The sequence below is a fragment of the Ovis canadensis genome, chromosome 5 (genome assembly GCF_042477335.2).
Source record: "Ovis canadensis isolate MfBH-ARS-UI-01 breed Bighorn chromosome 5, ARS-UI_OviCan_v2, whole genome shotgun sequence".
Lineage (NCBI taxonomy): Eukaryota > Metazoa > Chordata > Mammalia > Artiodactyla > Bovidae > Ovis > Ovis canadensis.
The window spans coordinates 108944279-108967029 of record NC_091249.1 but is presented as its reverse complement, the minus strand read 5'-3'; the positions used below and the strand labels follow the sequence as shown (position 1 = coordinate 108967029).

The window sequence follows — 22751 nt, the reverse complement described above, 5'->3', positions numbered from 1 at the left end:
CAATACGTGATCTTTTAAACAATTTATGTTAGATAAGACTACTAACGCTAACAGCTACCATTTATTGAGCATTTATTACCGTACTTAGGGCTGTATCTACATTACCTTATGCAACCCTGAAAACAACCTTGTATGATAGACACTATTATTACTGGAGTTTTAAAGACTAAAAAAATTTTGAAGACTAGAAAATTTAGGTTTAAAAAGGTTAAAAAGCTTGTCAAAAGTCAAACAATAAGTGATCAGGTAGTACATATTGATTGTTGACCTGTTTTAAGCCAAAATTTGTACTCAGAACTTCATTAACCTATCTAGTTGGTAAAGAAATGGTGATTGCTTTTCCACTGATACATCAATAACTGCAGGGTTCCTGCTGCTAAATTGAGAGTACCCATAAATATATAGGCTAGAAACAGCAGAAAAGACTTTCAGCTACTGGAAAGATTGGCTTTCATATTCTGAGTTGTCAACATTCTTCATTCTTCTTAGTTTTAAATTTTTAATCTGTTTTCTTTGCAGTCTTCTCAGAGTTTCTCCTTTGAGCAGACAAACCTCCCTTAACTAACCATAGTCCGCTCCTCAGCTGGTCTCACATGCATCCAGTCAGAAGCAGGATGGCTCATGGTAGTCCTGAGACCTCTGGGGCTGGGGGTTAAGCTCCCAGTCCTCTCCCTTTTCTAACTGGAGAATTCGGTTGCACAGAGAAGCTCTGCTTGAGAGATGTTTTGCTGGTTACTTTTACTAAATTTGACCGAAATAAGCATGTGAAAGAAAATAATATGTCACACTGAATAAAATCAGTGCATTACCGTAGTTCTCAGAATAGGAAAAGTTTACAGAGCCTGATATGTCACGGGAGCCCCAACTTTTTTCCACCAGTGACCTGGTGACTTGATTTATTCTACCTTTTATTCTGTTGATGACAAGTAGGAAAAAAGAAAACACTATCTTTCCAGGAAAGTCTAAAGAGGAATAAACAGAAGTAGCCAATTCTTCCTTAATTTTTCTACCAATTTCATATTGATCTCCCTGATGTGAGCAAAGTAAGGAATGGCTTGTGCACCAGATTTTAAAATTATGAAGATTATAACCTTTTGTCTAATAGATTATGTCAGTATTTAGCGAAACAGCAAGCTCCTGCCCTAAACAATTTAAAACTTGAGGTCACAAGCATAAATGCCTGGAGGCTACCATAAGGGAGTGAAGTGCACCCCCACGTGTGTCATTTAGGATTTGGTCACCGAGGGGATGCAGACCTGGCTTAAAGGAGGATCTGCCTACGGTGCCCTCCTCTGTGGCTGCCCTGTGGGAACGAAGACCGCAGTTGCCAAATCTTCTCATTATTTAAGGGATTCCAGAAGTCAGGGTTTTTACATACATTTCTCCACATTTTGAAATGTTGAATTAAATGTTTAAACATTAGGTGAGTAAAAATATTCTATCAGTGGGTAGGCTTTGACCTCATGGCCAGTATTTGACCTCCATTAGAACCCATATCATATGAATGATTAATACTGAACGTTTGATTTGAAATCTAACATATCTGGTTAGGGAGCAGTGATTTCCTGTGAAATCAGTTGAAGGTTTGCATTACCTTACTAGCTGAAACGCATCATGAATCAGACCTAGTCTGTCCTTTGGCCTGAGAAGTGTGTGGTTCTGATTCAACAGCGTAATGAGCTCGTCCCATCCTTGTCCCTCATAATGAACGATGTAGTAACCATTGGAGTCCACGTTGAATTTCACCCAATCGGTCTTCTCAGATAAATCCAGAGTACCTAGGAGGAGAAAAGTGGTATGGGTATTTCCTCATCAAAGAACACATCATGAATATCTCCAGAAGTAGCCTTCTTCATATCATTAGTAATAAATCAGTGGAGAAAAAGTTCTGGAAGACTCATGATGATATTTATTTTCATAGTCTGCTGGATGGCTTATTTTGGCAATGATGATTTTATTAAATTAATAAATAAACTAATTCCTAGGAAACGGGCTGATGAATGTGTTCTCAAAAGCAGCCTATGCCGGTCTAAAAGGCATGACTAGTAGCCTTGTCTCAGGGTTTAGTTGCTGCATGTTGAAATATGTATTTGCAAGTAGGTGATCCATTTGTCCAGTTCTTATCTGGGGCAAAATAAGGACGGCAGGTTGACTATGAGATTATGAGGGAAACATTTTAAAATTTCAGTGACGTGTTTAAAGGAGAAATTAAAATTATATTACTTTTAATATTTCAGACATTGTAGTAGGTGGTAAAATAACATTACTATATACTCCCAAAAACTCTGAGGCTCAGTCCTCATTCAAAATAAATGAGAAAATTGAAGCTCAGGAGTTAAAAAATTGTCTTAAGGCCATACATCCAATAGGTGACAGAATCAGGATTTGAATCCAGGGCCAATCAGTTCTAAAGTGAATACCTTTTCCCACTGAATTAGTAGGCATTAAAAGACATAAGATCAGACTCCATCAATTCTTGAAACCCATCTCTAAGTGCTAAAAACACAAGAGAACTTTCTCCTGAATTAAATACCGAGACTTTTTAGCTAAAGGGTTCTTTTAGTAACACATAGGTATAGATAAATGAGAATTTCCTCAAACATATACCTTTCATTGTCAGATTGACCTACAGTAACTGTCCTCCCTGTAGCTCAGAACACATTTAATTTCAGAATTAAAAGGTTTTTTGGCTAACTAGTTCATTTTACCTGTCTTCAGTTTCAGAATGTGTCTGTGAATCGCATGAGAGGAACTCGTGGAGTAGGTCACTGGGATATGCCAAAGGTACCTACGTTAGAAAGTAAAGACTGTTACAGACCAAATCAGCAGCCGTTTCAATGTCCACATTGTCAGATTCAGAGAGGCTATAAAAGATACCTAATCGCCCGTCCTTCACACCATCACTGGCCTTATAAATTTTATAGGATAAGACTAATGGTTCCTTGGGTGTGCAAAAATTCTTTAATGATTATGAAGGAGCAATAATATATACCTAGTTGAACTCTGTCACAATTACCTGGGACATTTACAGTCCAAATTTTATACAACCACAATTCCTGCTGATTGTTTTCTTCTAAGTAAAAGGAAAAAAAAAACAATCTTCGTTTCACATTTCCAAAAATTCTCACTGTCTGATAGTAATTCAAATAACTAAATCAAAGCTGTAGAAAAAAAACCCCAAAGGTGAAGATCTTCCTCTAGCATGATTCTCCCACTTATCCTTTTGTTCAGTGAAGCTATCTGCATTCAACCCCCGCCTGCTAAGTGGTCAGCAAGCAGCAATAAGTCAGGAGCTGCTCATTGGCCAAGTCCAGAAAGCAGAGAAGCAGAACGGAATGAAGGAAAAGGCCTCAGTCACTTGGTAAGGGCCTTCCTATGGTAAATAACTATTAGCTATTTTTTTCCTGACTAATTTCTACCTGCCTCTAGAGCTCATTTCCTCTAACATAGTAAGCCATATTAGCTATAGTAATCCTATAAAATCAGATGCTTGAAAATACCAATAGGTATAAAAGAGAAAGAATAGTAACTGAGGATATGCCCATTAGTCCTTAGAAAAACCTAAAATAGTAAAAGAGACAACAGACACAGACTCAATTTAATAAAAGGTCAGAAGAAATAATCTACCTGCCAACCCAGAGTACCGATAATTAACAAAGCAGTTAAAATATTTGCACAAAAAGGTAAAAAGAGACACACAGATATCACTAAGATGTAATGGATCAAGATTCATGGATAGATTTTGGCTCTAGAAGGACAGAGATTTTTCCAGATAAACCCACCTGGGAGTAAAGAGAGAAAGAGTAGCAGTTCATAAGTTTGGATAAGCATGGATCAGAGGGCAATAGTTTTAGAAGAGAAATCCCAATCCTGCTTCAGATAGATGCTTGTTATTCTAAGCCATCCACACTACTGAACTCTCTTGTGACATTTTGATAAGTTGCAGCATTGTGAGTCCTGCTTTCCCAATAATAAATCAAACATTAAATTTTCCAGCCTGTGTTGCCAAGCTTCAAATTGTTTAAGCTCTCTGAGGTTTGGACTTCAAAAGGGCAGACAGAGAAATGGATGGATGTGTACATAGATAAATGGCATAAGGGCTGCTGTTGGATGGAAATAGACATCTGATGAGATCAAAATGGAAAATGTTATACTCTATGTGTTAAAGGCCTTGAGTTTGCTTCTCTCAGAAAAAATTCTAAAACCGTTTTTAGACAGTTAGATTTTAGAAAAGGTAATAATCATAAGAGCCAGCACTGATTCACATGGATTATTTCTTTTCAAATTAATCTCATTCATCTTATTGAATGAGATCAGAGGGAGGTGGACAGTGTTGTATTTCTTGATTTTAGTAAAACCTTTAACAAGTTTTCTTAGGACAGGCTTGTGAGCAAGATAACAGAGTGGGTAATTGGATTTGCTTTTATTGTTACCAAGAACATCATGTTTTAAGACATTATATTTACAGTCTCTTACTGAAAAATAAAAGAGAGCTGAAGGTCTTATTTAATTTAACACGTGTGTGTGCATGTGTGTGTGCGTGTGTGCATGTGTGTGTGTGTGTGTGTGTGTGTGCTCAGCCATGTCTGACTCTTTGCAACACCATGGACTATAGCTTGCCAGGCTCTTCTGTGTGATCCCATGGACTGTAACTCACCAGGCTCTTCTGTTCATGAAATTTTCCAGGTAAGAATACCAGAGTGAGTTGCCATTTCCTACTCCAGGGGATCTTCCCAATCTAGGGATCAAACCTGCATCTCTTGCACTGGCAGGCAGATTCTTTACCACTGCACCACCTGGGAAGCCCATGACTTAACACATAGGGAATGCCTTTTCTGATAAGATGTATAGCTGTTATACATCTTATCTTCCTAGGTATGGGTCAGTCTCATAACTTGAAGTGAAGTGAAGTTGCTCAGTCATATCCAAGTCTTTGTGACGCCATGGACTGTAGCCTACAGGCTCTTCCGTCCATGGGATTTTCCAGGCAAGAGTACTGGAGTGGGTTGCCATTGCCTTCTCCGACTTAACACACAGGGAATGCCTTTTCTAATAAGATGTATAGCTGTCATATATCTTATCTTCCTAGGTATGGGTCAGTCTCATAACTTGAAGTGAAGTCACTCAGTCGTGTCCAACTCTTTGCGACGCCATGGACTGTAGCCTACAGGCTCCTCCGTCCATGGGATTTTCCAGAAAGAGTACTGGAGTGGGTTACCATTTCCTTCTCCAGGAGACCTTCCCAACCCAGGGACTGAACCTGGATCTCCCGCATTGCAGGCAGACGCTTTACTGTCTGAGGCGGCAGGGAAGTCTAATCTACCGTCTCATAACTTATTAGTGCCCAGTACTCTTGCCTGGAAAATTCCAGGGACAGAGAAGCCTGGAGGGCTACAGTCCATGGGATTGTGAAGAGTTGGACACAACTGAGCAATTGAGCACACACAGCATAAAGAAGGCTAGGATACAGTCAGGGAATATTATATTAGAAATATAACTAACAGCCTTCTGCATCAGAACTGAGGTCCTAAGGGTGGCCGCAGTATTACCAAGAATATGCTGCTCACCAACGCAGTCTGGGTCACCTGAAGCTCTTAAAAGCTGCTATTGAGGTTGGTTTAGCCTATTAAGTCCTATGTAGAAATAGCATTGGAGAAGGAAATGGCAGCCCGCTCTAGTGTTCTTGCCTGGAGAATCCCAGGGATGGGGGAGCCTGGTGGGCTGCCGTCTATGGGGTCGCACAGAGTCGGACATGACTGAAACAACTTAGCAGCAGCAGCAGCAGCAGAAATAGCATCCCATAAAATTGCCAGAGAAGCTGAAAGAAAGCTAATGCAACTGTCAGTAAACTGAGATGAAGTAATCTAGACCGACAGGAAAAAAAGCAACCACCTTTCCTGCAGAGTCCCCCATTCGGGGTCCTCTTTGGAAACCCCGGACAAGAAGCGCTCTTGCTGCAGTCTGAGGGAACGCCCTTCTCGTTTAACCACCACGAGGGGGATGCCCTTCTGCAGAGTCCATGTAGCCATCATCTCCTTGAGCTCTACATTTTTCCGCAGAAATGCGAGCTGAAACGACAAGCGACTTTGGTAACTGGAGACACAGGAGAGAAACCAGAGAGAGATCAGATACTTAGACCTCCTCAGATGCTAGGGACATGGCTTGGGCAGGAAGAGTGAACTCCGACTGCAGTCTCCCAGCGGGGCCATGTAGAACCTGGGCTGGACCTGCCCCTTCCCTCCCCATCCACGGGTTCCTGGAAAGTTGCCTGAAGGAGGGACATGTCTGGGAGCTTGAGGGTTAATACAGGGCAAGAAAGGCCAAGAAGAAGGGCTTGAGACTGGGGCCCCTCTCTGCTCCCTTTCAAAACAGAAGAAAAAAAGGGCCTCCCAAAACAAAACAAAAATGCCCCTCCATTTCATTAACGATGGAATCCAGAGGTTTAGGAAGAAACGTCTCTTTTAAAAATTCCAATAGAACAGTATTATATCAATAGAGGTATATGTAGTGGAGGACAAAACCTCTAGCTTTTTATTAACAGCGTCTAGTACGGGTTTCTGATCACTGCCTGATGCCGAATCTTCCTTTAAAACCGTACTTGACGGGATTACCGTGACGCTTTTTTAAAAGTTTGCCTTTTCTTTTTTTTTATGATAATTTTTTTTCTCTCTCTCCTAAAATGTTCCAATAACTTCCCAGAAGTAAACAAAAAGACGAGGCCTCAAGAAAGCCATTCATACTATTTCCAAACCTAACATATTTGGTTTGGCATTTTGCAGAGCCCTGAGGATACCAGTGCAGCAATAACCACTCAGAGGAATTTGGAGCTGAGATATTTTTAGCCATTGGTGGGATTGTGGGAAAGCTGAATTATAACAACAAAAATATAGTAGTAAGAGCAGCACCCTCCCCTTAATGGGCTGAGCATTCCTTCTTCAGTCAACTTTGTTTCAAGGAAAATTGTGGAGTTTTTTCTTCTCTCCAGTTATTTAAAGGGACAGCTGGACAACTTTACAGACTCACTCCACGTCTGGAGATAAGCCAAATCTCTTTCACCCTCCAAGTCTCTTATTACTTACTGTGTTGCTTGTCTTCTTGGAATCAGAATAACAAAATCCACCCGATGCGGAATCGCTTTCTAAACAATTCTAGAAAACAAAAATAAAAGAGCGCTGCCATTTGGCCTCTGAGAGTTGGCTTAAAATGAGTGAAAACATTTGACATGAGTGAAAACATTTATTAACATAAATGTATGAAAATGTAATTCATCTAGACATGATAATGAGCATAGCAATTCATTAAAACTGCATAAAAGTTACTCTTTTAAATATTTAATTGATATTATGTGACACTGTGCTGAGTTAGGTTTTTGGGGAAATTTATCATTTTTGTGCCACCATTTCGTTTGACATCAGAAGGGGGTCAACTAAGAAGTTAGGACCTTTAGGGGAAGGTTAGATGGGAGATTCCTACAGTAACTGGGAAGAAGTTGTGATATCATTGAGAGAGCGAGTACTAGACTGAACAGAAGACAGATTTTAAGTAACAGCTCCATCACTCACTTGTACAAGATCTTTAACGAATCTCTCCATTAGCATTAGTTTTCCCATTTAAAAAATGGGGAAATCCATTGGAAAAAAATGGGTTAAGACTGCCTACCTTACTTTCTTGAGATGGTAGTAAGCACAAAGTGACAAAAATTAATATAGGATTGTTCACAGTCCTGTAATTCTTGGCCAAATCTCTCCTTTAATCCCCTTTCCACTCACTAACCGCACAAAAGATGGATTCTTCCTCTTGGAAAAAAAGGCTCAGGCAAGGTCTACACAGACACACACACACAAGTACACATCCTTAAAGGAGGAGGGAAGGAAAAGGATGGGAGAGAACAGCAATGTAAAGCTTGTTGAGAACCTGGGAGGGAACCGGCTCGAGAGCAACTGGATCACCTACAGGAGGTGATGGAGAAAGAGCGTTTTCTTGAGACTTTTTTGAAAGTTTAATTTTGTTCCTTGGCCGCCCTGGGTCTGCCCTGCTGTGTGGGCTTTTCCCTGGCTGCAGTGAGCAGGGGCGACTCTGGAGCTGCAGCGGGCGGGCTTCTCGCCCCGGTGGCTTCTCTTGCTTCAGGACACAGGCTCTGGGGACTCGGGCTGCAGCAGCTGCAGCTCCCTGGCTTGAGAGTACACACCCGGTCATTGCGGTACGTGGGCTTGGTTGCTCCGCAGCTTATGGGATCTTCCCAGATCAGGGATCAACGCTGTGTCTCCTGCGTTGGCAGGTGTATGCTTTACCATTGAGCACCAGGGAAGCCCCAAGAAAGAACCTTCTTTATAAGTATTATGAAGGATGCTATATTTGATCCCTTTTAGGGTTTTCGAGAAATATCAGTAAAAGTTTTGAGCTACTGTAAAATTTTAATTACTTGCACTTGCTTCTTTGACCACAAAATCACACCTTAAGTTAATCACACCTTAAGTTAAACCTTAAGGATCCGGACTTAATAAGGGCACAGAAAAATCAAGTAAGATAATGTGCATGAATTTTTAAAAACTATGACGTGCTGTACAAATATTGAATAATATTTTTATTACCCCTGGGACAAAAGTGCTTACAAAGAATAGAGGACCTCTTTTGTGTACAGGAGGGACTTCCCTGGTGGCTCAGAGGGTAAAGCGTCTGCCTACAATGCAGGAGACCTGGGTTTGATCCCTGGGTCAGGAAGATCCCCTGGAGAAGGAAATGGCAACCCACTCCAGTATTCTTGCCTGGAAAATCCCATGGACAGAGAAGCCTGGTAGACTACAGTCCATGGGATCCCAAAGAGTTGGATAGGATTGAGCAACTTCACTTCACTTTTGTGTACAAAGGGCTTCCCTTGTGGCTCAGCTGGTAAAGAATCCACCTGCAACGCGGGAGACCTGGGTTTGATCCCTGGGTTGTGAAGATCCCCTGGAGAAGGGAAAGGCCTACCCACTCCTGGCCTGGAGAATTCCATCGACTGTATAATCCAACAGGTTGCAAAGAGTTGGACATGGCTGAATGACTGAACTGAACTGAACCATGATTATAGGGTCAATAGAATACTAGGGGCCTGACATGATTCTTTCTCTTAAGCAAATTTTGTTCATTATTATCACTGTTATCATTAAATCAGTGGAAACCAATAAAAGAGAAAGTCACTCACTGGAGCAGATTCATGAGTGCCCTTCTAGGTACTCAGCAGAAAGGCAAAGAGTGCTGGAGTTGGCTATGAGGAGGAGGTGACCCCTCAGCTGGATCGCAAAGCATGCATAGCACCTGAGTTTTTGAAAAGAAGAAAGAACACTTCAGGCAGCAAGTGCTCCGGAAACAAAGGCGTGATGACAGGGATGAGCAGGATTTCTTGCACGAGGGAGAAGGAGGGTCTCACTCAACCGAATATGGGTTGGGACATAAAACTGAGCAAGTAGAGTTTAAACAAATTTGGGAAGAGAAGATTAGGAGTCACATGAAGGAATTACGAAGTCACGAAAGGTTTGGAAACAGAAGGCAAAATGTAGGGTGAACCAGAAGAGGGACATCAAAGAGAAGCGGGTCAAATGCTGAACCCCCGGGGCTAAGCTAGTGCAGCATCTTGGGTTAGCAAGGTGCCAGGGGAAATAGACAGGTGCTACCTGCTAAACCCTGGCAGTGTGGCAAGTGTAATAAACATCTGTTGCGTGACACTATAACTATTTATAAGCCTTCCTAATTAGCTTGTCACTGTTTAGGCTTACCAGCAGTCTCCTGTAACTCAGCTGATGACTTACATTTGACAGGCTGTGCCACAAATCATCATTCTTTGCATTTCTATAGCTGAACTTCTTTAAGTAGTGAATAATTCCTTTCCTGAATGTGTCCTCGCTCAGAAAATCCTTGAGCATATTCAAAATACAAGCTCCCTAAATAAAAACACAAAGAAAAAGAAGGTAAAGGGTAGCATATGTTTTTAAAGGAAGCTTACATGCTGTGGAACATGTGTGATGTCTGATAAATGAACCACAAACAAAACAAAAAGAGACACAGAAGTAATCTGGCACCAACAACTTCAACTGTTGATGTACTGGCCTCATTATATTTCTCCCAGGGCAGAGCATTTACCACCTGGTCCACAGTATCCCCTACCTTGTTGTAGGAAACGGCATCAAACATTTCCTTTATTTGAATAGCAGTTTTTGCTTGATTGGAGATAGGATGGGATGAATTTAATGAATCTCTTTTAATTACTTCAAAACATGTATTTGAAAAATCGTCATCCTAAACAGGAGAGAACATTTGTTTTTTCAATTGCCATTTGACTCTCAAAGCAATAGCAAAGATGCTAGGTTTAGTAAGATAGTCTCAGAAGTAAGTATTCAAACAATATTTCTTACAAAATGTTTCTTTCCCCTTATATAGCCCCCTTTCACCAATTCAATGTGATATTTCCTCAGACACTGCCTGAATGTTTACCACGAGCAAGGCCCTTGGACACAGAAATAAAACAAAGGTTCCCTCAGCTGCAGTCCTTTCAACACTCTGCAAGGAAGAGGCATTGTACACATTTTACAAGTGAGAATGCATGAAGCTTTTGGATTAAACCACAGACTCAGCACATAGCAAAAAAAAAAAAAAAGAGACACTGACTTTGAATCCATGTCTGTCCACAACTGTACTGGACCAAATATTTACCCCAAAAAGCGCGTTATCCATTACTAGTTAGCACTACCTTGCTATGTGCTGTTCAGACCCCCCTCGTGCTTGCTAAGTGGCTTCAGTCATGTCGGACACTTTTCGACCCTATGAACCGTAGCCCATCAGGCTCCCCTGTCCATGGGATTCATCAGGCAAGAATACTGCAGTGGGTTGCCATTCCCTTCTCCAGGGGATCTTCGCAACCCAGCGATACAACCCTGGTCTCCTGCATTGCAGGCGGATTCTTCACCATTTGAGCCACCAGGGAAGCACCATCTTAGAATTCATTAGGTTAACAGACATATTGCTTATAGACTCTTAGATAAATATAGAATAATGCCTGAAATTTTCATTTTCTTTTTGGCAATTTGGAGTATTTTGACAACCTCCAGATCAGTGAGAAAATAAACTGGCTTAAGCCACCCAGTCTGTGGATGGCAATGCTAGCAAACCAATACAATCTGTTTATACAAAAGAAAATACCACAGATTCAAAAAAGCAATGCCGTGTTCTCTTTGGCATTTTCTAAAAATTATAATAGTAAATTAATGATTTCTTAGGACATATAGTATGAGATACAAAGTTGTGACTTACAAACTGTAGCTCTGGATATGTGATATTGAGAGAGATAAGTTCCATGTATGTTGCAAAACCTTCATTGAGCCAAATATCATTCCACCATTCCATTGTAACCAGGTTACCAAACCACTGGGAGGCAAAAACTCAATGTTAAACAAATATAAACAATTATTAACTGCAGCAAAAAAAATACGATGGATGGTAACTTCTTTTTTAGAAGTTGAGGCCTCTTCTCTGTCATTGCTACCCTTTTCTCTCTGCACAGCATCTTTCTGCTGGTTTCCCTGCCTTCTCCCCTCACCACCACATTTTTGCTTGTTTCACTTATTTCTTTTGTGTCCACATTGCCTCCAATGCCCTACCTTCCATTATATTCTCCCTTTATTTCCTAGATATTAGACTTAATATTAAGGGAGAGAATGAGACATTTTATTTCAGACATCTTGCACAATTAGTATAATCTCACCTTGTCACTGACTCACAGTGAGGGTCTAAGGAGAAATATAAGCCAGAATATTCTTGATGAAGTCATCTTTTGTATTAAGTAGCAGGTACTTAAAAGGATAAGAATTCATTTAGGACTTTCAGATTGTTACATAATATTACTAATGAGCAAATGTAGTTGTTGACCTCTGTCCCAGTTTACTTCTAGGGATCAATTTGGCCACTAATGAGAATAAAATTCTGAGATTTTAAATATATATAAATAAAGAATGTGAAAAGATAAGCTAAATAGAAATTTATCCTTGACCTATATTTGATCTGTAACACATTTTAAATATTATTTTTTTATATATTATTATATTTTACCTATTTGGCCTTTGTTGTTTTAATGTGCCTCTAGTTTATCTATTTTAAGAGTGCAGTCTCCAGTTGGACTGGAAGCTTAAATAATAAGATTTTAAGATTCAGAAGAGCCTTGTTATAGTTATAGAACAGAAATCACTAGGTCCATAGCTACTAGAAACTGCTCAAGCTCTATACCTTTTCTTACAGCTTTCAGATCACACTGAAAATGCGCGCCAATCTTCCAAAGGACATCTGTGAGAAAGAATGGTGGGTGTTTCCTCAATTTGAGAAGTGATGAACACAGGAAGTTCAAGCTGGTTATGGTGGTCATTTCACCAAGTCAGGAAGAGTATTTTATTCATTCATTCAGTCAGTGAATATCTATTGAGAATCTACTATGTTCCTGGCACTATGCCATGGCAAAATCTCTTAATTTTTAATGGCCATAGTAATAAGAGGGTTATTTTTTTTAAAGCAGCAAACAAAAGACCTTGTTATATAGAAGAAATACAAAGATGTATGTAATAGAGCTACTACCTTAATGCAGATGGTAGAGGTCAACCAGTGGACACATACAGGCACTAAAATGTTACTGGCCCCGTGATTTATATCTGTACAAGAGGCAGAGGGGATTCCAGAAGGAAAAAGTCAGTTTCGCTGAGAGAGTGTGTAGGATAACTGGGAAGTGATTCATTTCCTGAGTCTTACAAGCGGTCCCCAGGAACGTTGGAAGTGGAGTGTGCTCTAAGCCGATCAGGTAGCAGGAACAAAAGCACAGAGATGTGATACGACCTGGGCCTGTCGAGATAATGGCAGGTAGATTGGGATGGCTGACGCTGAAGGTGTCATTCAGAGAAGAGACCGGAGAGGTGGCGGGGAGCAGGGTTATCTGGGCCTTATATGACACACTGTGTATCCTTGACTAACCGAGCACTGAGAGTCTTTGCCAGGGCTTTACGCCGAGGACTGACATGCCAGATGGATGTGAATGGGAAGACAAAATAGTCAAGGCAGAAACTCCAGTGGGGCCTGCTGCTTCAGCCCTGGACTCTGCGTTTTAATGAAAGAGAAGCTTTCAAAGGAAGGTCTTAAGGCAGCATGGAGCCTCAAAAGGAGAGCTCTCTGCTTATTTCCCTATGAACACTGGGTAGAAAATTAGGAATCCCCAGACTCAGTTAAGTGCTTTAGAGCTTCCAGTGACTAATAATCCAAACTCCTAAGATGAACCAGCGGGGAGATGCTAAACCAGAGGAAGCTGTTCATATGCTCTCAAAGTATGGCGCTGAGCATGGCTCCGGGTTCTTCATCTGCTGCTTAAAACAAACAAACAACCCCTCTTATTACTATGGTCATGATAAAGGGTAAAGTTAAAAATTAAAAAATAAGAGATCTTACCAGTTTCTACAGTTGAATGATATGTGCCTATATGGTAAAAGAGAATTTCCGGTGTCTTTAATAATTCCCTGCATGTCAGGGAACTTGCAGAAATAAAACAGAATGAAAAAAGTCTCTGGTATCTGAAGAGCTGATTTTACTGTTTCGTAATTGTATGTAATACCGGGTTGATGGACAGGCCTTGGAAATCTTCTTCTGTAAGAAATGGTAGCAGTGGCGGTCACTGCCACTACTGTGACCAGCTAACAGTTACTAGGTACCTAGTGTGTGACAGACACACTTATCTGTAATCCTCACAACAGATTCAGGAAGCAGGAGCTATTATGAACATAATTTTATAGATGAGGACACTGAAGTTTAGAGAGGTAGGTAGTGCATTCAGGGTCAGTAGCCTGGGAGTACAAGGACTTGAAATACTTCATTATGGCCAAATAATGACAAACTCCAATTGAAGGGAGCTTGATTTTGTCCTAGACTGGAATGCCACTGTGCTAGAGGGTGTATGGGGAAATAAAAGTCTCTATTTGTAGGGGTTTCTAGTACTGTGCTCTATGTACCTGTATGATCTCTACCCTTCTTTACTAAAAGACATTTGGAGGCTTTGTGCCTTGAAAGGTTTTAGAGGACATAGTGGCCAGTTCTCGTGTGATAAAATTCTTGTATGAGACCCATAGTCTAGAGATTGAACATTCTGCTACTCGACATGCAATATTCGGTTTGATGATCCCTAAGGTGCCCCCAGGAAATAAAATGACATGATTTTCCATTGTTTGGGGAATCCTGGGGGTGTTCTGCATGATGCTCTTTGGAACCGACACCAAGGGAATGCCGTGAGAGCCAGGTACCTGGTGTGCTAGTTCATGGGCTATGACCTTGGTGACCCACAGCTTATCGGATATAGAGGATGTCTTGGGGTCAAAGAGCAGCGACGTCTCTCTGTACGTGACGAGGCCCCAGTTTTCCATGGCTCCACTTGCAAAGTCAGGAATGGCAACGAGATCTAAGGAATAAGAGCAACGCTTAATCATTACGGCTCCTACACCAGAAGTGGGATTTGCTTCCTTCTTCACTATGCTACGATCCTTTCAGTATATATAAGCAGACATTCTAAAAACACTATCTCTTTTTCATAACATTGATATGGTGTCTTGTAGTTGTGGAAAATAATCAGTATCCATCATCAAGCAGAATAAATTTTACTGGTAAAGTTTCATTTCTAGGTGAAGTAGCCTAGTGACATAACCATTGTTTCCTAATGCTAAACTGTGAAATCACCTTACGTGCATTACTGCTGAGAAAATCATTCATTTAAAAACATTCATATTGTATTTTATATTAGTATTACAGAAAGAATTTGAAAATATAAGGTATCAAATGATCTCTAAAATATTTGGATTCAACAAAACATATAATGAACTCATTTCTATAAAAAAGAGAAAATAAGGGACTTTGAATTTCAGGAGAACACCGTTTGAAGCATCTCTATAGTCAATATTTCAAGCACATACAGCCTCGAAGTGTCCTTCTAAGGCAGTAAAGGGAAAAAACTGTAGGCATAAATTCTTTCTGACTTCAATTTCCTTTTCACTGTTAATATTTCCTCTACTTCTTGACAAAATTTTAGAGAAAAAATGTAAAATTTAATCATCTTTTAGCCCCTCAGGTATAATGTATATTCAGTTCAGTTCAGTTCTGTTCAGTTGCTCAGTCATGTCCGATTCTTTGCGACCACATGGACTGCAGCACACCAGGCTTCCATTTCCATCACTGACCCCTGGAGCTTAATTAATGTATATTAATTTATATCATGTCTGTGTGAGAGTGTATATATTCATATATATATATATATATATATATACCCTTCGCCGATGAATTCATGTTGATTAGAAAACTTCTGGCTAATATTTAATCTTAGACTTCTTTTTATTCTGCCAGGTCATATTGGAAAAAATACTGTTCTTTGGATGAAAAGCCAGGTAATTTAAAAAAATAATAATAATTTGAAATAAATCAAATCACTTGGCTTGACATTTCATTGTCTCGAATTAGTATTGTTTAATTCTAGTGGATAAAAGCAAATGTGTATATTGCAATCAAAAAGTAAACTAGCACTAATCAAGATTAATATTCATTAGCACTTCAAATATGGGAATGATTCCTTTTCTAACTTGCATCAATGATTTTATATTAGTTATATTATTTCCCAAAGCCATTAGAAATGCTTATATCTGTTCTACTCTTTCTTTTTTTTTAATTTATTTTTTATTGAAGGAAAATTGCTTTACAGAATTTTGCTGTTTTCTGTCAAACTTTAACATGAATCAGCCATAGGTATACATGTATCCCCCCCTCTTGAACCTCCTTCCCCTCTCCCGCCCCATCCCACCCCTCTAGGTTGATACAGAGCCCCTGTTTGAGTTTCCTGATACATATGGCAAATTCCTGTTGGCTATCTATTTTACATACGGCGATATAAGTTTCCATGTTACTCTTTCCATACATCTCACCCTCTCTTCCCCTCTCCCCATGTCCATAAGTCTGTTCTCTATGTCTGTTTCTCCATTGTTGCCCTGTAAATAAGTTCTTCAGTACCATTTTTCTAGATTCCATATAAATGTGTTAGAATACGGTATTTATCTTTCTCTTTCTGACTCACTTAACTCTGTATAATGGGTTCCAGGTTCATCCACCTCATTAGAACGGACTCAAATGTGTTCCGTTTTTATGGCTGAGTAATATTCCATTGTGTGTATTACAACTTCTTTTTCCATTCATCTGTCAATGGACATCCAGGTTGTTTCCATGTTCTAGCTATTGTAAACAATGCTGCAGTGAACAATGGCCGTGTGTCTTTTTCAATTTTGGTTTCCTCAGGGTATATGCCTAGGAGTGGGATTGCTGGGTCATGCGGTGGTTTTATTCCTAGTTTTTAAAGGAATCTCCATACTGTCTTCCACAGTGGCTGTATCAATTTACATTCCCACTAACAGTGAGAGAGTGCTCCCTTTTCTTCACACCCTTTCCAGCATTAATTGCTTGTAGACTTTTTGATGAGGGCCATTCTGACCAGTATGAGGTGCTTTCTCATTGTAGTTTTGATTTGCATTTCTCTAATAATGAGCGATGTTGAGCATCTTTTCATGTGTTTGTTAGCCATCTGTCTGTGTTCTTTGGAGAAGTGTCTGTTTAGGTCTTTACCCCACTTTTTGATTGGGTTGTTTGTTTTTCTGGTTTTTAGTTGTATGAGCTGCTTGTATGTTTTGGAAATTAATCCTTTGTCAGTTATTTCATTTGCTACTATTTTTTCCCATTCTGAGGGTTTTCTTTTCACCTTGCTTATAGTTTCATTTGCTGTGCAAAAGCTTTTAAGTTTAATCAAGTCCCACTTGTTTACTTTTGTTTTTATTTCTATTACTCTAGGAGGTGGGTCGGAGAAGGCAATGGCACCCCACTCCAGTACTCTTGCCTGGAAAATCCCACGGATGGAGAAGCCTGGTAGGCTGCAGTCCATGGGGTCGCTGAGGGTCAGACACGACTGAGCAACTTCACTTTGACTTTTCACTTTCGTGCATTGGAGAAGGAAATGGCAACCCACTCCAGTGTTCTTGCCTGGAGAATCCCAGGGACGGGGGAGCCTGGTGGGCTGCTGTCTAGGGGGTTGCACAGAGTCAGACACGACTGAAGTGACTTAGCGGCAGCAGCAGCAGGAGGTGGGTCATAGAGGATCTTGCTTTGATTTATGTCATCGAGTGTTCTGACTATGTTTTCCTCTAAGAGTTTTATAGTTTCTGGTCTTACACTTAGGTCTTTAATGCATTTTGAATTTGTCTTTGTGTATGGTGTTAGGAAGTGTTCTAATTTCATTCTTTTACATGTAGCTGTCCAGTTTCCCAGCACCATTTATTGAAGAGGCTGTCTTTGCCCCATTGTATATTCTTGCCTCCTTTGTCAAAAATAGGGTACCCATAGGTGCATGGGTTTATTTCTGGGCTTCCTATCTTGTTCCATTGGTCTATATTTCTGTCTTTGTGCCAGTACCATACTGTCTCAATGACTGTAGTTTTGTAGTATAACCTAAAGTCAGGAAGCTTGATTCCCCCAGCTCCATTCTTCTTTCTCAAGATTGCTTTGGCTATTGGGGGTCTTTTGAGTTTCCATATGAATTGTGAAATTTTTGTTCTAGTTCTATGGAAAACACCATTGGTAATTTGATAGGGATTGCATTGAATCTGTAATTTGGTTGTATCGTCATTTTCACAATATAGATTCTTCCTACCCAGGAACATGGAATGCCTCTCCGTCTGTTTATGTCACCTTTGATTTCTTTCATTAGTGTCTTCTAACTTTCTGTGTACAGTTCTTTCATCTCCTTAGGTCAGTTTATTCCTAGATATTTAATTCTTTTTGTTGCAATGGTGAATGGGATTGATTCCTTAACTGTTCTTTTTTATTGTTAGTATATAGAAATACAAGTGATTTCTGTGTATTGATTTTGTATCCTGCAACTTTGCTAAATTCACTGATTAGCTCTAGTAGTTTTCTGATGCTATCTTTAGGGTTTTCTATGTACAGCATCATGTCATCTGCAAACAGTGAGAGCTTTACTTCTTCTTTTCTGATCTGGATTCCTTTTGTTTCTTTTTCTTCTCTGATTGCTGTAGCTAGGACTTCCAGAATGACGTTGAATAATAGTGGCAAAAGTGGACACCCTTGTCTTGTTCCTGATCTTAGGGGGAGTGCTTTCAGGTTTTCACCATTGAGAATAATGTTTGCTGTAGGCTTATCATATATGGTCTTTACTATGTTGAGGTAGGTTCCTTCTATGCTCATTTTTTGAAGAGTTTTAATCATAAATTGATGTCGAATTTTGTCAAAGGCCTTTTCTGCATCTATTGAGATGATCATATGGCTTTTATCTTCCAATGTGTTAATATGGCATATCACATTGATTGATTTGTGTATATTGAAGAATCCTTGCATCCCTGGAATTAACCCAACTTGATCATGGTGTATGAGCTTTTTGATGTGTTGCTGAATTCTGTTTGCTAAATATATCTGGTCTACTTTTTCTTAATCTGCATGCTGCCTTTCAGTGAACTTTATTTTAAATGCATTCATTTCATATGGTCTTTGAGGTTGCATTTTTCAAGAACAACTTAGGATTGTTGATGGCTGTTACTTGATCTTTCCTTGATTTTTGACGTAGAGGACAGCAATGGACTGTGGTAACCTGATTTAGCATGTCTGTGCTAAAGGGTGTATAGAACCTGCACTGTAATGATACCACGAGACTCAAGAACTATGGGAATAAGCCCCTGGAGATGTCTTCTGATAGTCCTTTAATTCTCTAAGAAAAACTGCACGAAGTTGGTCAGGAAAGGGGAAGAAGGACAGGTTAAAGTGTGGGTTGTAAAGTTCCAAAGGAAAGCAATGTTTTGTCACTGTCCGAAACTCTAAAAATTAATCTACATAATTTGTAAAATTTGTCAGTGTTTTTATATATTCTGCAACATCATAGAAATCACAATTTTTATTTTTTAAGATAGAAAATGGAAACCAACAAAGATGGGCTATTTGTATCCTCTCATAAAGATCAACTACTACCACATTCAAATTATCTATTTCCTTCAAATCTCTCTCTTTTTTAAAAAATGTCTGTGCCGCAGTCTTATCTTCCAGCCTCAAACACTCTGTAGATAACAGATGGAGGGACAGTTTTCAGCTATTTACATAAACCTTTGGCAACTTTCATAAAAGATTGCTAGTCTTATATGAATATGATATAGAAGGAAATACATGCTCCAGAAATTCATCCATTTAAATCTAATATAAAATGCAGATATTTTAATATTAAACCTGATAAAAGAATAGAAAAATGAACCCAAGTACTTGGGCTTCTCATAAATACTTTATTTTCTACACTCAAAGACATCTCTCAGGTATAAATTACTGCTTTCTGGGCTAACTGAAGTTCCTCAGTGCTCATTTTAATCACATATAAAGAGAGATGAAATCAAAGCAAGTTCTAAAAATAAAGACAATGATCTAGAATTTGAACCTACCCAGTTTGGGGAGTGGATAGTGGATATCAAAGTAATTTTCATAACAGTCCAGCAGCTTCAGTGATGCTTCCAAAGCATAATGTGTTTGACTCCATTTGTCTGGAGATGCATAGATGGACACCTGGGAATTTTGGGGAGAAGAATGATCTTTGAATGACAAGCTCCTTGGTATGATTCCACTCCTAACAACCTTCACCCCAAAATGGAGACTATATTTTTCAAGAAAGTATTGAGATACCGTTAAACATGTCATCAATAGGGGGTAAGGTGTTCTGTAAAGTATTAAAGAAAAAGTGCCTCTTGAAAACTACAGTATCCAGTACTTTCTGTCACAGCGAGTCTGTACATTTCCAGCTATATAAACCCTTTACATCATGAGACCTCACTTCAGTTCATCGCGATCACGTGTTCTAGCACTTGAGAATTAGCTTTCCAAAATGATGACCGCCAAAAGAGTTTCAATAAAACACAGTTGTATTAGGCGGAAAAGCCTTCATGGACTTGTTGGAACCACCCTCTGCTGTGTTTTCTTTAAACTCAGCGCCCAGATAGGTTCACTCTCTCCCTGCACAGTAACTACTAGCCAGTGGAAAAAATAAAGTTAGATTCCAGTTTTCTTGGGTTTCAAGTACAGTAGTGCTTTCATTTCATAATCTGCTTTCATGCTCTGATTTTACTGAAATCCCTCAGAAATGTTATAAGCAAGATAAGTTAGTGCCCACAGTACCTTACCAGGCACTGTGCTAAATGTGCATTTGTAAAACTTGTAAACTCTAACTTAGTCCTCTCAACCACCTCCTGAAATAGAAGCTATTTTCTTCATGTCAGGAATGAAGCAATGAAAACACATGGAGATTAAATAACTCGCTTTAAGTCTCACAGATGGAAAATTGTAGAGCTGGGGCATGAATCCAAGGAAACTGAGAGGACCCTGTCCCCTAAAGTAAAGTGCAATCTGACCTCACACACACCTCTATCTATCTACATATATATCTGTGTGCAGCAATGTATGTAGACACATTGCTGATAATATATATCTGCGTATCCATGGTTAGTATGTATGGAAATTATAATCGACGTTTTATTGCTATTTTTCATAAGCACTATTTTATGGCTCTTTGAATATATTTTTGTGTCTGTAATGCATTGGAGAAGGAAATGGCAAACCACTCCAGTATTCTTGCCTGGAGAATCCCAGGGACAGAGGAGCCTGGTGGGCTGCCGTCTATGGGGTCGCACAGAGCTGGACACGACTGAAGTGACTTAGCAGCAACAATTCCTCAGGGTAAGGAGTTCTTTTTTATTTTTGATGTATTCATTGATATTCACAAAACTTTATCAGATAATTATTGTGTGTGTTTGTGTTCAGTCACTCAGTCCTGTCTGACTCTTTGTGATCCCTGCCGGACTCCTTTGTCCATGGACTTCTCCAGGCAAGAATACTGGAGTGGGTTGCCATTTCCTCCTCCAGGGGGTGTTGCCAACCCAGGAGTTGAGCCCGTGTCTCTTGCGTCTCCTGCACTGGCAGGTGGATTCTTTACTGCTGCACCACCTGGGAAGCCCCAATTATTGGGTATTGTAACCTTTTGTAAACAACGAATGCTCTAAAAATAATGAAGACCTCCTTTCATTAGGGAAATAAAATTATAGAAAACAATTGGAAACAATGTAAATATCCTAGAATAAGATGCTGATTAAAAAATCCGTATGGTACCTCTAAGCATTAGAGTACAATACTATGCAATCATTAATATTATAGAAAAATACTTAATGCCATTTAATTTTATAGCATATTACGGTGAGCTAAAATAATTGCATATTATTTGTAAAAGTATATATAGATTTATACAGTATATATTGTTATTATATACAATCGTATACTGACAGACTTACAGAAAATACTTGGAATATACCAGGACAAGCCCCTGTAGTGCTCACAGGTTATTTTACTTTTTATCTCTCTCCATTTTTGTAAATAATATGTATACATGATATTTTGATAATAAGGGGGGGAATTTTAAAGAACAGCTCATTGCCTTCAGGACACTATTCTGCACTGTGTATGAAATGAGAACTCAAACTCACCTTGACCCCTGATGAGGCTGTACCACTCACAGAGGTGAAATCACAAACTATGTAGGCTACAAGGTAGGTACTCATTTTTACAGTAGTTTCAAAATGATCTTCCAAGAGGCCTCCTTCAAGTTCAATTGTCTTAACCTACAGGAAGGGAAAAAATCAGTATTTGAAAACAAGTAATTTACAAGAATGCCTACAATGTAGGCTAATGTAAGTTAGAGGAGAGCTTGATGCTCTGAAGGATGTGTGATGTCCATATAGATTAGAGGACTCTTCACAACATTCTGTGGCTTCTCCTCCCTCTATTTCTTTTATCTCTAGACTGCCTCAAAGACACAATGTGCTACTTTAGGGATCTGAAAATGATGCCTATTTTGTTGCTTGAAAGCATAGAAGTATCTTAGATGGTTCCATTTTCTTGAAATGCAATCATCTCCAACACTGGCATCAATCCAACATTTGTACTTCTAAGCAAAAGTGCCAGAGACTAGTCCCCTTCCCTTTGTTATATAATAAATAAAATCTCTGTTGTGGAAGGAAATGGGAAGCAGAACTGTGCTGGATGTCTTGCATCATCTTTTAAACCTCCTATTATGTGTGTATGAGGCAGGTATAATTTCATAGGTGAAGAAACAGAGTCTCAGAAATGTTAACTGATTGCCCAAGATCACACGGCTAGTTTCACGGTAGGACCAAGATGTCGATGTGGCTGGGTGACTCCAAAGACATTGCTCATTCTGGCCCTTGCTGTGTGACAGCTTGAGTCATAGTCTTATTTTATCTTTGCTTCATTGATTCAGCCATGAAAGCAGTCAGGCCAAGGAGGTCATTAGTAATTTAAGCTTCTGCCTATCTACTGAGGAAGTAGCAAGTTTTAAGTCTATAGACTGGTCAGCTGCATCCATCACTGAGTAATTACTGAATTCTATCTTTATTTGCTCCGGATAGCTGGTTCCAAAGATGGTCTTCACCATGGTACAATGTCCCTGAATTCTGAAAGGACACAGATCCCGTTATCTGAAAATACCACTTTCTTCAAATTGGTAACGTTTTCAACTGGCTTGTTGCTCATCCTCTCCAAACCCCTTTTAAGGCATCAGGGTTGTGGCAGTGCTAACCACAGATTATTAAGCATATTTTGTGTGTTTCTATAAG

General features: G+C 39.5%; 1 protein-coding gene across 2 annotated transcripts in view; it reads right to left on the bottom strand.

Annotated features, from left to right (window-relative positions):
- ERAP2 (endoplasmic reticulum aminopeptidase 2) overlaps positions 1-22751 on the bottom strand; it is a 46109-nt gene that overhangs the window by 12156 nt on the left and 11202 nt on the right. For both annotated transcript variants that reach the window (XM_069592642.1, XM_069592643.1), the window contains exons 4-13: positions 21603-21737; positions 19518-19638; positions 14301-14455; positions 11287-11400; positions 10144-10275; positions 9789-9920; positions 7080-7148; positions 5893-6068; positions 2709-2788; positions 1595-1778 (exon numbers count right to left, since the gene is read on the bottom strand). In XM_069592642.1, coding sequence (XP_069448743.1) covers positions 1595-1778; positions 2709-2788; positions 5893-6068; positions 7080-7148; positions 9789-9920; positions 10144-10275; positions 11287-11400; positions 14301-14455; positions 19518-19638; positions 21603-21737 — 1298 coding nt within the window. The remainder of the gene's footprint in view (positions 1-1594; positions 1779-2708; positions 2789-5892; positions 6069-7079; positions 7149-9788; positions 9921-10143; positions 10276-11286; positions 11401-14300; positions 14456-19517; positions 19639-21602; positions 21738-22751) is intronic.